Source organism: Bactrocera oleae, chromosome 3 (assembly GCF_042242935.1).
Source record: "Bactrocera oleae isolate idBacOlea1 chromosome 3, idBacOlea1, whole genome shotgun sequence".
NCBI classification, from domain to species: domain Eukaryota; kingdom Metazoa; phylum Arthropoda; class Insecta; order Diptera; family Tephritidae; genus Bactrocera; species Bactrocera oleae.
In genome coordinates, this window is record NC_091537.1 from 64,354,860 (window position 1) to 64,367,581 (window position 12,722).

A 12,722-nucleotide genomic window follows, 5' to 3' on the forward strand; every position below is an offset into this window, starting at 1 on the left:
TTCATAGGCCTCTTCAGTTTTGGAAACAAAAGAAGTCACAGAGGGTCAGGTCTGGGGAATATGGTGGCTGCGGCACCATTAATGTGTTGTTTTTGGCCAAATACGCGGTTAGTTTGAAAAGTATCGCGAATTTCAAGTTTTCGCGGGCTACGTGTATCGCATCTTCACCGATATCTATAGGGTGATCCATTTCGAGGCTTCCTACTTTTTTAAAGAAAAAAAACACAGAAAATTCAAATTTAATGGGAAATGTTTATCATCATTCGAAAGAACATTCTTTGGCATTTATTTTTTGAAGATTATGTCTTTCAAATGTTAGCCGCAGATACGTCTCAAATGGTCCATCCGTTGAGTCCACTTTTCGATGACTCGTTCGAGCATTTCGACTAGTAACCGGGAAATGAAACACGTGATGGTTTGCTCCAAGCCCTGAATTGAAACAAGATTGTCTACATTGACCTTAGACTTTACATATCCCCACATGAAAAAGTATACATATGTTCTTGGTGGCCAATCGACCATCCCAAAACGTGAAATTGTCTGCTCACCGAAGTGTTCTCTCAATAAATCCATTAATTGATGTGATATGTGGGAAGAGGCGCCGTCCTGTTGAAACCAAATGTCGCTGAGATCACGAGCATCAATTTTAGGTACCAAACAGCCAAACAAAAGGCGCAATAATGGTCGCCATTGATGGTTACGTTCTCACTGACATCATTTTTGAAGAAATATGGACCGATGACTCCACCGGCCCACAAAGCACACCAAACCGTTGTTTTTCCTGGATGAAATGGCAACTCTTGAATCTCTTTGGGACACGAGTCATGCGTGATTTGTCAAAAAAAGGCTATGAAGAAAGTACCTTTACTTAGATCACCCGTTACTTACCTCATAGCGTAAGTACGTTATATCTATGGGTGATTACTTTGATAGATATCCTTGAATATATAAACACTTTCTTAAGAAATACAAAATTCGCGATAATTTTTGAACAGACCTCGTATGTATACGAGGGTATATAAGAATTCGTTCAAGTAAAGAAACCATAAAAGAGGTCAATGACTGATTTATTTTGAATTAATGTTGTATATTGAATTTATAAATATAAATTTAAGCCGCAAATGTTGTTATACCGAGCAATTATGAAATTCAGTTCATTGTCGCCATAAAACACCTTTAATGTTCAATTTGCTGGCTGTAAAAAATCTAAGTTGCACAAAATACTCCGAAGAAACGCTTGTTGTGCTACACTTTGCGAACGTATTTCTTCCCTCTTTACCTTTTGCTCTACTTTCTTACATCAGCTGCGTTAACAGTTTTCAATTTGGTGTGGCGTATGCATGTTGTAGCTCGGCCAAAGCCAAAGTGTTGCAAAAGAATTTCATTTTCGATTCGTATAAAAGCTGTGGCGTATGTGCAAATCGTCAGCAGTCTAGCGGTTCTTTTATATACTGAGGTACAATCCAATAACTGAGTAGAACATGAATTCTTTCGTCAGCTTCGTTTTATTCGCAGCTATCGTCGTTATCGGCGTAGAAAGCGCCATAACTGATAACTCCAAGCAAGCTATGGTATCTTCATCGTACGGTGGTGGATATGGCGGTGGCTCTTCACCATCCTACTCGGCTCCAGCTCCTGCGTCAGCGCCTACATATGGCGGTTCTTCATCATCATACTCTGCTCCAGCTCCTGCTGCAGCGTCCTCATATAGCGGCTCTGCTTCATCATACTCCGCACCAGCACCTGCACCGTCATATGGAGTTTCTGCACCATCGTATTCGGCACCAGCAGCTCCTGCACCAACCTACTCGGCACCAGCACCTGCACCATCCTATTCAGCACCAGCAGCTGTAGCATACGCTGCACCTGCTCCAACATCGGCATCATCTTATCCTGCACCACCATGCCCTAAAAACTATATCATCAGTTGCCAACCCTCTTTGTCGCCTGTGGCTTGCAGTGCCCCCAGTAGAAGCGGTGGATACGGTTCAGTGGCCGCTTATTCCCAATATGTGCCATCGTACGTACTGCCTCCACTTGGATACCGCTATTAATATATTCAATAGGATCAAATTTTAGTCAATTTACCCGGATTTAGCTTGTGTTCCAATATTTCATTTAATTAATCTTATTTTAAATAAACTATTTTTCATTTAAAAAAAATACATATTTTTTTTTTATTTGTCGACAATAGACGTTCCCCAAAGCTTGTGAAGCAATACGCTGCTATGCCCAGCAACGTTCCTAAGCCTAGCTATGCAGCAAACACCCATGATATATCATCTTGTGTGGCAGTATTAGGTCAACCTCTCAGATGGTAATAAGGACATCATGATTTACCTAGCCAAATAAGGAACCAAATCTTTGACAAGGCAAGATAATATAATTACATACTGGACTTCTGGAGGTGTATTGTGCTTGTACTGCTCTTTACCATGAAAATATATGTATAAATACATCTTAAAATGAAATTTTTAAGTTTCCTTGTGTTTCTTTCATGGAGTCATGGTAGGTATGTATAGTATATGTGAGTCGAAATCTTTGAAAAAATCATAATTAAAACAAGTAAAAAAAGTAAGGAAATCATATAGAAATTTATATGTGAGTTATTATTAGTTTTATTATTAACAAATAAATCGAGTTGATCTTGTGGATTATGAAATAATTTATTAAATATTTTAGGCAACATTTTAAAGGAAATTATAATCCTGTTTATATTCGGACTCTCTCTAATAAACCAGCTATCTCTGTTTCTCGATTCCTAATTAGGTATTTGTTCAGACAATACGTTCCCTGCTGGATATGTCGTCATAATTACAAAAACTAGCTGAAAAACAAATTGACATTCTTTTTCTCAAGCAGATACATTTAAGCCAAATACTCGACCACGTATAAAACCTATGATACCTAGAGTGTGAAACATTTTAAAATATTTGAAAAACTTTATGCTATGCGAAATTTTTCAAAGAGTTGTGCTAACGCCGCATTTCTACAGGCAATGTACATTGCTAACCATTTTTCAAATACATTACCATTGAGGTTGGCAATGTTCTCGTGTGGGCAATTGCTATCATGAAATAATCATTCTCGAAATGACGTCGGGTAGGTATGTTCGAGCTGATAGAGCGCATATTTGAGCTCTTAAATCGTTTAAAAATTTTATCAGGATAACAAAAATGTATGTGGAGGATGAAAAAAGTAAAAATCTACTTTTTTCTACAAATAAATTTTTTTGAAAAATAAGATTTCATATTTTAAGACTTAAATAATTGTTGCATAAAGTTTATTTACCAATTCAATAATTAAATATGAGCAATGATATTTACATAGGCTAACAATTATCATTAAAATATTAACCCCACATATATGTATAATATATAAATACGTATAGCTTCAGTTCAACCCTTTTTACTTTTTTTCGAAATATTTCCAATTAAATTTATAGACATATTTTGCCCTCACTGTAAAGGGTAAAATTCATTATATAGGATATATGAATGAACCGACTTTATCAACTTTTGTCATCAAGTTACATTGTGATAATTATAACATTATCATCTATTTTTACTCTTTTTTATTCTTTAATAATCAATTTTTATACTCTCGCAACATGTTGCTACAGAGTATATTAGTTTTCTTCACCAAACGGTTGTTTATATCCCCTAAAATTAATCGTGTTAGATATGCAGTTATACATATGTTTATATATAACATATGACGTCCGTCCGTCCGTTTTTCGTGCAAGCGATAACTTGAGTAAAAATTGAGATTTCTTGATGAAACTTCGTACACATATTCCTTCTGCCATAAGAAGGTTAATATTGGAGATGGGCGTTCGGATCACTACGGATAAAGGGCTATATCCAAGGCATAAAATAATTAAGAGAACTGAATTTAGGTATAGGAATCGAAGTAGGAAGTTTTGTGGTTTGAAAATTTTTAAAAATTTAACACAGTAATTAGAGTGGCAAAAGTGCTTCGACAATTGGTTTATACATATGTAAAAGTGTTTAGGATTTTATTATGAGAATATTTTGAAAAACAGTCAAGCGATTTTCGATTCTCTAATAAATAAAAAGACAACCCACGTATTAATGGTTTAGCGCGGAATATGAATGGAGTTGATCTAGACCTTGGTCTAAACTTAATTAATCACTAAAGGGAAAAATAATTCGTTATATAAACTGATAGAAATTTTGAATGTAAAAATTATACTTGTATTATTGTGAAAAAAGTGTGGTATGCTCGAGGTGTTTGGTGCTCTTGGGTGCCAAGTTATCGCTTGCACAGAACAAGTTACAAACATAGGTGAAGCTAATAAAAGCGTTATACAAAGTCACAGATCCTTTGTAATTAAATTGCATTTATATTAAGTGAATATAAAAATTTGCAAAACTAATCATGGAATCATCAATTCCAGGTTGTTATTCAAATATGTTGCTAACATTTGTGCTAAGAAATATATGTGAAATTATATTTTTAGTGTATACAATATATGAAGTGCAAAACAAATTGATGACAGGAAGTTAAGCTAAGATTCAAACGTTTATTAAATACCTGAACAAATACGTGTTATTTGAAAGAAATTTACCTTGCTCATCATTGCGCTTCAAAAGATATGCTTGCACTTATAATAATCTTTCAAATTAAATTGATTAATCAAATATTCTTCTGGATTGTGCCTTGTGTGGATAACGTTGTTTTTGGTGTTGTTACTATTTCACCTTTACTGTTGTTCTACTGTTGGAGTTTCGTTGGATTCGCTCTTGTTGTTATTTTATATTTTTGTTTTTTGTTTTGTTTTAATATTAATTAATATTAACATACTTAAATTAACCTCTGAAAAGATGTTTGGTACTAAATTTGTACACGGTGTCGGTGAAGTGAATACAAAATACCATGAAAAACTAAATTATGCTAAATGCCCAATCTATGCCCCATACCTAATCGACCTAAGTGAAGAGGAAATCATTAAAAACTTATCTGACCAAGGAGTTGTTGAAGTGTACAAATTTTCCAAAAATATAGAAGGAAAACCAAAACATACCGGAGTCTGTCTCCTTACTTTTGATAACTACCAACTTCCCAACCACATAGATGTCACATGGCATTCAGTTAAGGTTAGCCAATATTTTCCAACCTCTATGCAAAGCAATCAACAAAAAACGTAAGCGAAAAAACCAGTTTGGAGCATAATTCAGATTAACAACAAAACCTAACATCGTGATGTTTGATGTTGATTTCCTTTCCGCAAATCATAAACAGTGATAACGAACTATACGAAAAAAAAACATTCTACCTGCTCAAGAAAACAATGAAAGTCCTTCCTAAAACAAAACAATAATGCTTCTTATAGCTTTGCCTACAATAACAAGCAAGTATCGAAAAAGAACAAAATTCTAACCCAAATGCTTGACACAATTCTTCTTTCACCAGTCCTTCCCATACAAACAACAAAACTTCATCATCAATAGAAACCTAGTCCCACAATATTAATCATATATACCACGGATATTTCAATAACTTTCACGAATTGCAGCTACTAATTAAAGACCTGAAACCTTCAGTGTTAAGTTTCCAAGAAACACATATTTGGCAAATCAGGAAACAAGGTGTTGCAATTTTGGTAAAAGAAGACATACCTCACAATTTTGTTTTTACCAATAACACCTTACTCACTATTGCGATTGAGATATTATTTAATCTAAAACTAACAATAGTCAATACCTACATTCCCCCAAACAAAGTTTCTCTTGCTCAGATATCTTAAATATTTTAAATAAAACGCAAAATCCTATACTTTGGATGGGCGATTTCAACTCATGGAGCACGATCTGTGGTTCTTCTCTATTAAACACAGACAGAGGTACAAATATACAGAAGATTGAAGATGTTTTATTAAGCAGCAACCTCATAGTTTTGATAGTCCTACACACTTCTTCACCCATCAACCGTTCACTCGTGTAGATGTCACGACATGTTCCTCCAATATTTTTCCATTATGTTCTTGGAAGGTCCTTAGTGACCTCCATGGTAGGGATCATTTCCCATTGAAAATAGAAATCGGATTTTACCCAGACACGTTCATAAAAAAATTTTAACCAATTTTAAATAAACCCAATTGGGAGAAATACAATGATCTCTGCTCATCAATATCTAGAAAACTCTTTGTTTCGAATAATGTTAATCAAGAGGCCGCACTTATACGCAAAATAATATGTTCGCAAGCATACCACACCATTCCTCAAACCACGAACACATATCAACACCGATATAAACCATGGTGGAATAGTGAATTAGAAATCCTTCGATCGCAAAAACGCAAACGCTGGTATAAATGTAAAAGAGCGCGCAACCTTCTTGATCTTTTAACATATAAACGCGACAGTGCCATCTTTAAATGACAAACCAAAAAGGCTAAGAAAATATGTCTGGAAGAATTTACTGAAAATATTAAGTCCAAAACCTCTTCTCAACATATTTGACGAGATATAAGTTGCCTGTCTATTATAATCAGTTACTTAAACACCCAATCTGGATTAACCAACGACCTGAATATCATGGTAAACTCGTTCGCCACGTTCTGGAGCTCTTATTCAAGAGACTCTACTTTCACAAAACAGTTTGGGCGGAAAAACAAAAATCTGTAGGCCGTAAACTTTTACCTTACGATAATCTTAGCAATTCAGCGCTAAATTTAGAATCTAATATTTCCGATGATGAGTTTGATGACGCACTACCCAACTCCAGAGGTAAAACATCTGGTGTCGACAAGATTACCTATGACATGTTAAGACACATCACACATGACATTAAAAAATGACAGTAAATCTTTACAATAAAATACTTTCAGACGGTATATACTCCCAAAATTGGAAATCGTTCCAATACCGAAACCTGGTAAATCTTTACCAGAACTTACAAGCTTTAGGCCTATTTCTCTCTTTTCTTGTTTAGGAAAGGTTTTGGAGAAAATAATCTTCAAACGTTTAATGTGGTACGCAGAGAAGAGTAGAATAATCAGTCACAGTCAAAAAAGTCGCATTCAGAAACAATCAAGGTACAATATACCCCCTTTTACACTTCGAGCACCATTCCTTCAAAATTATTATCAACAAGGGGCTCGTTATCTGCCTTAGCTTGGACTTTGAAAAAGCTTATGATCGTATCGGACTTCATAAAGTTCTACAAAAATTAGCAAAATGGAAATGGTGACCAAAAATATATAATACAACCTACTTAAACATTTTTTAACAAACCGAAAATTTCGGGTTTAAGCTCACAATAAATTTTCTCACTGTTTGCCCGCAGAAAATGGAGTTCCTCAAGGTTCCCATTTATCGGTGGTCATATTTACAATTGTATTTAATGAAATCAGCGAGATAATATCCAATTTTCCAGTCTACTACTGTATGTATGCTGACGACATTCTGATATTTTCAAAACAACTCGATCTAAATAACTTCAAATTAACTTTCACGGAAATACTTAATAATATATCCAACTGATCTCTCACATCCGGCTCTAAGTTATCCTTAAATAAATGTATAATATTATCTTGTATATGTGTCGTAAAAGAAAATGTGATAATATTACAATCTCTTTTAAGAACATAAAAATACTTAATGTAAATATAATTAAAATTTTAGGATTAATTTTTGATTCTAAATTTAAGTTCAAAAAGCATTGTTTATATATGTGGCAACATCATCCACTACCGCCAGGCTACAACTATGTGCCGTTTCACATTGGGACTCAAAAGAGTCTCATACCAGTTTATTGTTGGCGAGGGGACGACGAGGAAAGACGAAGGGACCGTGCCACTGGTGTTCGGGTGGCACGCTTTGTGTTCTTGTTCGTAACAGCTCGCTGCTACCCTTTTCAGCATTTCTTTTCACTTTCAAATTCTTTGAATGGTTGCAAGAGCGCTCGGTTTCAAATGAATTCGGTCGCAAATTTGAGTTCTGTTATCTATTTTTGTATGTAATATGCAAATACGTATGCATAGAATAATAGAAATATTATGACAAATTGTAAATAAGGCGAAAATTAAGATATAGATTGTGGAGTAAAGAAATTATGAATTTTTAATACTTAAAGATTTGGAAATTCCTATTATAAATTTGGCCTTGAAAATATTAGTAGCGGATATTCAATACATTCTTGTGGATTAGGGAATTCCCGTCTTTAGTATATATATATATTATACTATATATATATATATTATATTCATGGTAATTCATTGCAAGCAAAATGTGTGACCATCATCTCAACATACAAATGAAATACGCAGCACGCAGTGTTGCGCAGTCGAACCGCACAAATATTTACGAAAATTTTGTGAAAAGGAATGCAGAAAAACTAGACTCGAGTTGCTGGACTCTTTTTGACCGTGTGAATGCCCAGAGCGACACCAAAAGAAAATTTGAAAAACATCAGACTCTTTTGAATCCCAATGTAAAAGCACACTATGTTGTACTATGTTACCGACCGGCAACCCCTTACTACATTTTTATATTTTCCATCATAAGCAAAACCATTCTCCTTCATCCCGAAATTCTTCCCTTTTCTCACGGACTCCGAGCTGATCAGACGTGCTAGCAGCAGCAGCCATTAGCATCAAACATTCTATTCAAAGAGTATAAAAGTATAGTTTATTGTAGCTTTGAAATAATTTAATAAAACTTCTTTTTATAAACGCAACCATAAAATATATAAGAAAAAAACGTTTTGATAGGTTAAATATAATAAAGTTTTTAGCTTCACTTCTTTTGCTCATCCTACAACACTCATCAATATCGTGAGATCTTTACTACTATCAATTATCGATTATGGATTACCATTAAACATTAGTAAATAAGTATAATCATAAGTATTAGTATATACTTACATATTCATAACAAATATAATATCTCATACAAACAGGTACAAGTCAAATTAAACCCACAGCTGAGGCCTTGTCGCTCGTGCTGTTATATTTTAAAGGCAGTATAATTAGTTATAATTGTATTTCCTTTAATAAATAAATAAATAAATTTAAGTTTGATTAAGCAAATGGACATAACATAGTATTAATTGTAGTGTCTTATGGGTATAAAATCAATAACAAAAAATTTTGAGTATTTGCACATAAAACAGCAATAATTTTTGTAAGGATATATCAATGGCATAATATGCCACACACTTTGCATAAATATTAGGTCAAGTAAAAAGTTCGACCGGTTTTTATCTAAGAGATGGCGTTATTGTCCATAGTACTAGTGTTACGTGTCGCATCATGTCATACTATACGGCGCTGAAAACGTGTTTATTCGCGCTAAAAGTTTGTCTTTGACAGTTTTTCGATTGATTTACTCAGTCAGTTGTGAGCGCTCGTCAAAGATGGACACCAACAAAGAGAAAATTCGCTATATTTTACAATTTTTCTTCGATCAAAGCGAAAAAGCAGCCAAAGCGGCTGAAAACATTAATTTAGTTTATGGGCCTGATAGCGCAAAAAACATGATGGACCGAATTTCCATCTGCAAATCGCTGCAGAATCGCAACAAAATCGACCCGTTTCTGAAGCGGATTGTGACTGGCGATGAAAAATGGGTCACTTACGACAACATCGAGCGCAAACGGTCGTGGTCGAAGCTCGGGGAAGCGGCCCAGATGGTGGCCAAGACCGGATTGACGGCCAGGAAGGTTTTGCTGTGTATTTGGTGGGATTGGCAAGGAATCATCTACTACGAGCTGCTCCCCTATGGCCAAACGCTCAATTCGGCCCTCTACTGCCAACAACTGGACCGCTTGAATGCAGCAGTCATCCAGAAGAGGCCATCTTTGATCAACAGAGTCCGAATTGTGTTCCATCAGGACAACGCCAGGCCACACACGTCTTTGGTGATTCGCCAGAAGCTCCTGGAGCTCGGATGCGAGGTTCTAATGCATCCACCTTATAGTCCGGACCTGGCACCAAGTGATTACCATCTTTTCCTGTCCATGGCGAACGCGCTTAATGGTGAGAAGTTGGCCTCAAGAGAGGCCTGTGAAAATTGGCTCTCCGAGTTTTTTGGCAATAGGGACGCAGTCTTCTACGAGAGGGGTATAATGAAATTGGCATCTCGTTAGCAACAAGTTTACGAACAAAACGGCGCATATTTGACTTATATCATACAAATGTACACAAAGTTATCATCTTTTAAAAAATCAATAAAAAACCAAACGAACTTTTTACTTTACCTAATATTTCACACACGAACCGGAAATTATTGACATCGCTCGTTTTTCTATTGTGCAACTATCGGAGAAAGCACAAGAAGCTCGGAATAAAGATTTAAAAAAGAATTAGGAATTTCATTCAAGAAATTGCAGCCAAAAAAAAATCAAGATATGATAATCTGAATTCTCTTTTATTAACCTCAGATCCAATTATTTCTAGCATGCGAAAGTTTCCAAGAAGAGCGTAAAAATTTTGTTGAAATAATATGTTATCTGCATCGACAGCCAGAGCCATTCGAAATACTTCTAACAGCAGCCCTCTAATCAGAGAAATTCGGAACAAAATAATTGACAGCCGAAAAAAAATTAAAGTAATATGGATTCCAGGACATTGTGGCATTCCAGGCAACGAACTGGCTGATAAGAAACAAAAAACGCTACTCTTTTTCCATGTATTTACGTGAGAACTAATGAAAGCAACGACATTGTGCGATTCGTTAAAAATAAAAAGCGGCGTGGTATACTTATGACAACCGCTACTGGCTCGAAAACAAAGAAACGCAGTATACCCCTCCACATACAGAATCACGGAGATCAAAATTTTCACACGACTCCGTTTAGCACGCAACATAGCGCCTGGCTGCCGGCTATGCAGCAGTCCAACAAATTCTGTAAAATACATATTGAACCTATGTGCTACCTTTCGTTATATACAACGATACTATGTCGAGTCTTCTCCATCGAAACTCCTCAAAGAACCGTCAACTACCAACATAAATCTACAATTTCATCTCCAGAGCCCAATTAAAGCATCTTATCTAAAACCAGCATTGTAAAATCTTACCACAGTTTCCTCTGGAGGGTATAGTATATAGATAAATATGCTCTATAACTCTATTTTAATTCAAATTCTGTACATATAATTTGTGGTATACCTATAGAAGATGGTGATGATGATGTTAGTGGAGGTGTATTCAAATGCAGTCTGTATAAACGATATAAACGAATATTAAATAAGAGCTTTTTAATTTTGTTTTTAAATTTATATTTATAACTATTTAACCATTATTTTTTCTTACAACTGCATCCAAATTTTCTTAATTTTATTTTGCTTTGATTAAATGTAGTTATATTAAAAAAAATAATTAAAAATCATAGAAATAAAGCTTCCGTGAATTGATCCATAACAATAGTGATTTTGGTCCCACTTTGCGACGAAGCTAAATGTAATCTATATACAATGAAACCCGTTTCCCGTTGTCACGCCATAATTTGAGAACGGCTAGACCGATTTGGCTGTTTTTTCTTTTTGGATTTTTTAATACTCTGTAGAAGGTTCTTACGGAAAATAATATTAAGAACATGTCTCAGGAAGATTGAAAAATTACATTTAATTTTGCATATTTTAAAAAATGCGTGTAACGAATGTCATCGTCATTCCCAGCCATAGACTATATTGAAAGAGCATCGTTTATTCGGAAATGTGGTTCTCTAATCAAATTCTATCACACTAATTTACTAATTTTTGAAAATTACTCGCCACAATTAAATGTAGCGACTTTGACGGTAATATTAATAACACCAGTGATGATTTCATTTTAATGTAAGTATTTAATAATAATAAAATATGTATACTATGAGTTAGATTTCAGAATAGAAGTTATATTTCATATACTAACTGCTACCAAATACGAAATGCCCAATTTCAACACTATTGTACACGGACAAAATTAATTAATTGCCCGTATTTTCCCAGTCGCACAAAATAATTATTTAAATCATAACTGGCTCGGTAATCGAGGAATATGGACAGAAAAAATGCTGAAATTAGTTTTAATTACAACATTTTACTAAATTAAACCGCGTACTCAATATAATTTAATTATACCTTAGCCACAGCAAGGCGTGGCCGGGGTCTTCTAGTATATTAAATAATCACCAACCACAGGATTGGAATTCATTATATTAGGGATATGATACCAACTCAATTTATATTCAGCGCTAAATATATAATTTTTAAGAAAATTTGTCCACAACTCATTAAATTATCACACAATTGTAACATCCTTAACGGTTTAGAGTCAGCTGGAAAGTCGTAAATCACTATACAGGGAATATTGGGGGCAGAGAAAGGAAGAGAAGAAACTGATTGCATAAACTTTTTCCATTACTAAAATACAATCAAGCACATATTCCTATCAGGGCTAAATAGTTGAAAATTAGAATGATTTTGATAGGTGATTAATCCGAACATTTATTTAAATGTTGTGATTACTAAACTTTCTTAGGCACTTCCACATATGTTATACACTATAGAAAAGTTTCTACCCATAATGGAATGTCAACTGAGTTTTTTCTGTGCCAAGAATGTTGTGCTCCGTGTTTCGAGAAAGAAATTGATAAGTTAAAGGTGAAAGCAATCTTACAGTTAGAATGCTGTCTTTAGGGTGAGTTGAAACATTCAATTTACAAATCAGTGTTATCATATCCGTGGAATCTTCAGCAACACTCGAATGAAA

The 12,722-nt window shown here is 34.7% G+C and overlaps 1 protein-coding gene across 1 annotated transcript; it reads left to right on the plus strand.

Annotated features, from left to right (window-relative positions):
* Positions 1-1,439: 1,439 nt before the first annotated feature.
* Positions 1,440-2,471, plus strand: LOC106618522 (vitelline membrane protein Vm26Ab). Its single transcript, XM_014236310.3, has 2 exons — positions 1,440-2,020; positions 2,195-2,471. The coding sequence occupies exons 1-2, from the start codon at positions 1,482-1,484 to the stop codon at positions 2,319-2,321; spliced, it is 666 nt and encodes a 221-aa protein (XP_014091785.2). The 5' UTR covers positions 1,440-1,481; the 3' UTR covers positions 2,322-2,471.
* Positions 2,472-12,722: the final 10,251 nt, after the last annotated feature.